Below are 5,020 nucleotides of genomic sequence, written 5' to 3' on the forward strand. Positions count from 1 at the left end.
AAGAGACAAGAAAAACCATAAGAGTAAAATAATCCGAGAGACCCCAACACTAAGACCAATCAAAGAGAAATTGAATAAGAAATTCTTGCTTACCCCAGCTCCAACTAGCCCTAAAATATGTTCTTTGAAAACATACCATCTCACTGCGATTCTATTTCATAAGAATAACACGTATGTGTATGACTTCAATTAAAAGAGGGGGAGGGGGTTGGACAAGTGGGCTGTCAGCAGCATGCCTAACTTTGGAAGAAAATGAACATTCAAATTTATGCAAAAACAAAACAATGATGGTGATGATGATCACAATAATGACAAAGGAACAGAAAAATAAATGTTGATTTAAAAGGTCATGACACTAATTTTCTCAAAATTGTCCCACAACTATGTTTTGGATCCGTAACTATAAGAATGGTATGGATCATAAATCATGATTACTACCTTAACAGGAAGCTCCTCAGCAGCAAAATTAAACTCCTCTCCCCACATGGGATTTCTTGAGCCAGGAACCATTGAGCTACATCAGAAATAGCTATTAAAATTAGATAACAGAAGGTCAAATAAAGCTACCGAAATTACTTGAAAGATCTAGCAATAAATCTTGATTTGATGAAATGTAAGCATCAATATGAAGAGAGAGAACTAAGAACTTTGAAAAATATTTTTTTCCCAATAATTTGAAAGTTGGAGGAGGGGGGATTTGAACCCAAGAAGTTTCAGTTGGAAACACCAAGAAGTGTTAATTGAGTTACAAGGCTCTTGGCAGAACATTGACAATATGTTAAACTTAAACAGCCACATTAAGTAACAAACTGTAGTACTTTTCCATAAAGAAAGAGATTTATAAGCCAGCTCAATACTTTGCATAAAAATTCTGCAAACTAAGTATTTTGACTCTCTACTAATATTAATTATCAACACTGAATACGTACTCAATATGCACCTTCCCCTCAATCACTCTACATCAAAGTCCAACTTATGGTATTATGGTTTCATAAACCTGATATGGTTGAAAGAAAAGAAAAAGTACAAGCAAATCTAATGTACCTGAAGTATATGAACCATGATGCCATCTAAATAATACCCTTAAAATCTGCCAACAATTAGCTTCATCTTTTTTATATAAGCATTGAAGTTTTGTTGCGAAATAGACTTACTTCATGTTAACGATGATGAACACAAAGTAACCACAAACCTCAAGAATCCTAGCTATAGCAATTAAGCTGAAATAACTCCAAATGTTGATCACATATCTCACATGCACTAAACATTAGTCCTTCCCTATTCCTAACAGCTGAATCACTAGTTACTGTAAAACATAAATTTCTAAACTTGAACTGCAAAATTAAAAGCACATTAGTTCCTTATAACAGAACTGAAGATACTATATTAATTATGAAAAACATAACCATATAATGCTGCTAAACAAAAACATTACAGAGTAGATATATAAAATCTATTCTAAGCATCATATCAAGCAACAGAAGAAGAGTATGATATATATATATATATATATATATATATATATATATTTAAAAATCCTTTATAAACCATCAACCATTCAGACAAAGCGCAAAGGATGGGAAAATATTAGTAACCTGAATCGCTTTTGTGTACCACAAGTAATAATAGCATACGGATCTGATGTGCCATTTAAGTTTGCACCAATAAGATTCTTAGCTGCCACCAATTCCAACTGGAAAAAAATGAAATGAGTGCAGTATAGGCGTCAACAAGCAAGAGCTGATCCCATTTCATTAAGCAAATATCAAATAAAATATAATCTCTTAATGCCAATCTTTATCATGGAAACAGACACCAGAAACACACGATTTTAAAAAGATCTTATATACCTTGATTAAATAAGCTGAATTGGTTTGGGGATTTCCTTTCAATTGGACCATCTACAAAATAAGTGCAAAACTGCATGTCAAACAAGTTAAAAATTACTCCATGAAACAGTTAAATGCAGACTGTCTCCAGCAGAGGATAAATATATTGTAATGATGATGATGATGATGATAAGCATATAATTGACAGTATATTAATACATTTTATTTTTTTTCATCACTTATTCAATAATAATAATAATTATAAAGAAATATAAAACACATGCATACAAAAGGAAACAAAAATCAGGTTTTGAACCAAAATTGAATCCTTATGAACTAAATTGATCACAAGACCTTGGACAAGGCAACAAGTAGTAGTAATTCACTGCAACCACCCAATAAATATCTAGATGTACAATTTAAATACAACATGAATAAAAAAAATGCCAAAAACTCAAGTTTCAAAGAAAAATTAGGACAGCAATATACATTTTGTAAGGTCAATATAACCCAAGGAATGATATAGAGAACAAAAAGAAGAGAAAAGACTTGAAAAAAAAATTGAAATACCAGAACAAAAACAAAAACAAAAAAATCATATATACCCCATTTTCCTTACAGTCATTTGATTATTATGTATTCTTCGAAGCTCCAGCGGTTGAAGAGCTTGACATCGTTGTGAGGCTGTAGGGGGTTCCAGAACAATGGCAGCTGCCGGCTCAGTCGGAGGAGGCGCCATCACTTCGGCCATGGCTACCTGTGCACAAACATGAAGGTATTACAAACAGAGGGAAAAAATTTATGAAAATCGGAGAAGGTGAGAGTGAGAGAGAGATTTACGATTTGGTCCGACAGGAAGAGTGAAGCTTAACCCTAGAGGGAGCGGCTACACTTAGATGTCTCTCGCTCTCTCTCTGGGACGACAATGGAAATAAAATGTAAAGAGTCAGACAAGCTAAGATCTTAACACTGTTCAACTTTAACCTTGAGGCTTGGACCATCTGAACAAGACTTGAAACTAAAAAACCACCATAGATGCATTTCCATTATTTTTCTTAAACTAGAGACAGTCTACAATATATGACCTAACCCTTTACAACTTAGGTAAAGTTCCTTAGGTTCCTCGTTTGATTTAAACACATTACTTCACTTTGTGATTTAAGACAGTCACAAAGACCATGTTTTCCTAAGACAAAAAGGCTTACAACTTTTTTTTGAATTTGCATGGATGCAATTTGCCCAAGTCTTGTAATAATACTAAGATGTGCAAATTGAAATGGTCTAGGTCACCATATCATATATTGTGGATTTTCCAGTCTCAATGAATATTTTATCCAAAACTTTATATATTTCAGATAGCCCCTTCTAAAACAATCAATTTTCATCTCTCACGTTCCTTCAAAGTACTTAATTGTCCGTAAAACTTAACATAGCAATTACCCAAAAGGGGCCTAATGGACACTACGACAAAGGAAAATTTTGTGAATTTAACAGAGAATCTCAAGAAACTAACGGGATCTAGCCAATGACAATTGCTCAAAGCTTGAAAGGTCACAAACCCACCTGACACAACAAATAAGGTCAAGAGAAATAAACCAATTATGCTTGATTTGCCAAATTAAGAAATATTTATTCCTTTTAACCTTCTTTCTCCCTCTTTTTTTTTTTTTTTCTTCTTCTTCTTTCCAACATACAAGACACCCAGCATTTTGGTGATGGTAAAACAAACAAAAATACTCACATGGTCCATTAAAGTAACGGTATGTACAACTCAGGTTTTGTGTGTTTTAGCTTGATCACAAAATTAGCTTTTGGCTTGACATTGTTTTAAAAGAACTTGTTTAATGTGTATGTGTATGTTATTTTGATGAAGTAAAAGAAACAAAAATAATAATGGGTCTAAGTCTTAATTTACAAGCCTTCTGTTAATTCTTTATTAATCTCAACCAATTATTCTATTTGCCGTTGTCAAATTAAGAATTTTATTATTTATATATATATATATATATATATATTGGCTGGAATATTCTTGTTTGACAAGTTCGAACTTGGAAATTGGAATAATGTATAGATGTCACCACATGGCTAATAGGTGGCCATGGTGTTGTATTGATGAGAATGATGACACTTCAGCAGCTCAGGTGTAAAGAAAGAGTCATAATTCACAAACTGCTGGATAGGAAAAAAGGTCATGTGAGTATTATAAAGGGATTAATTCATGTGACTTGTACAGTTGTACGACCACATTTAATGTTTCAATTATTATTATTTGTAGCTTTGGACTATTGGTATCCCAATTCCAAACACTAATATTTGATATCTACTCTTACAATTGATCTTAGAAAGCCTATATATATATATATATATATATATAGAATACGTACTCTTAAATATTCCAACAAGCCACTGAATGCAGAGACAAAAGCAACTACTTCATGAAGTATCACCAAGAAATCAACAAACTGAAGCATCTATTAAAATCAAAAACCTCAAGGATATGATTACTTCGAGACACAGGTACACAGTACATGCAGACGAACAAATCTATTTATAACTACAACTCAAAGTCTAATCAAAAGAAAAGACTAATCGCATTTTTGTGGACAAATCAAAGTCATACCTGGCAGAGAACATCCAAGGTGTTCTGACCAAGACTCTCCGGCAGTAACCTGACCTTACGGAGCCGCCGAGTACATCGGACTGGGTTAGGATTAGGGTTAGGGATTGGGTTTTGTGGAGGTGCATAGCTGGGAGGAGGCGCCTGATGGTGATCGAACGGTGGATAATAGGGCGGCGGTGGTGTTTGTGATGGAGGCTGATTTGGCAGTTGATACGGCCCGTGAGAATCGAAAGGAGGGAAAGACGATTGTTGTGGCGGAGAATTGAAGGAAGACGAGTTCAAATTGGGGAGTGAAGGATCGTAAATAAAATGGGCAGTCAGTAGTTGCTGGTGTTAAGATTTTAGCAGCTGCACTTAGAGTGAGCAAAACCTAGTTTTTCAGTATTTATAGAGGCATTGGTTTAGGGTTTAAAGGGTTTGCTAGTGAGGACGACTGATTTGGTAAAGTAGTCACGTGCAGATCACGTGACTTTGGTTTTTTTTTTTTTTTAAATTAAGTTTTTTTTTTCTTTTTTTTTTAGCATTTTTTTAAATTAAAAAAAAAGGATAATTATTCATCACCTTATTGGGA

General features: G+C 33.8%; 1 protein-coding gene across 2 annotated transcripts; it reads right to left on the reverse strand.

Annotated features, from left to right (window-relative positions):
- Nucleotides 1-334: 334 nt before the first annotated feature.
- Nucleotides 335-4,817, reverse strand: LOC126717339 (BAG-associated GRAM protein 1-like). Of its 2 annotated transcripts, XM_050418984.1 has the most exons (6): nt 4,450-4,817; nt 2,670-2,743; nt 2,449-2,586; nt 1,851-1,901; nt 1,596-1,693; nt 335-514 (listed from the first exon to the last, which is right to left on the reverse strand). In XM_050418984.1, the coding sequence occupies exons 3-6, from the start codon at nt 2,578-2,580 to the stop codon at nt 382-384; spliced, it is 414 nt and encodes a 137-aa protein (XP_050274941.1). In that variant the 5' UTR covers nt 2,581-2,586; nt 2,670-2,743; nt 4,450-4,817; the 3' UTR covers nt 335-381. The 2 variants fall into 2 exon arrangements, with proteins under 2 accessions (XP_050274941.1, XP_050274940.1); XM_050418983.1 differs by lacking the exon at nt 2,670-2,743.
- Nucleotides 4,818-5,020: the final 203 nt, after the last annotated feature.

Source organism: Quercus robur, chromosome 3 (genome assembly GCF_932294415.1).
Source record: "Quercus robur chromosome 3, dhQueRobu3.1, whole genome shotgun sequence".
In the NCBI taxonomy this organism is placed as follows: Eukaryota; Viridiplantae; Streptophyta; class Magnoliopsida; order Fagales; family Fagaceae; genus Quercus; species Quercus robur.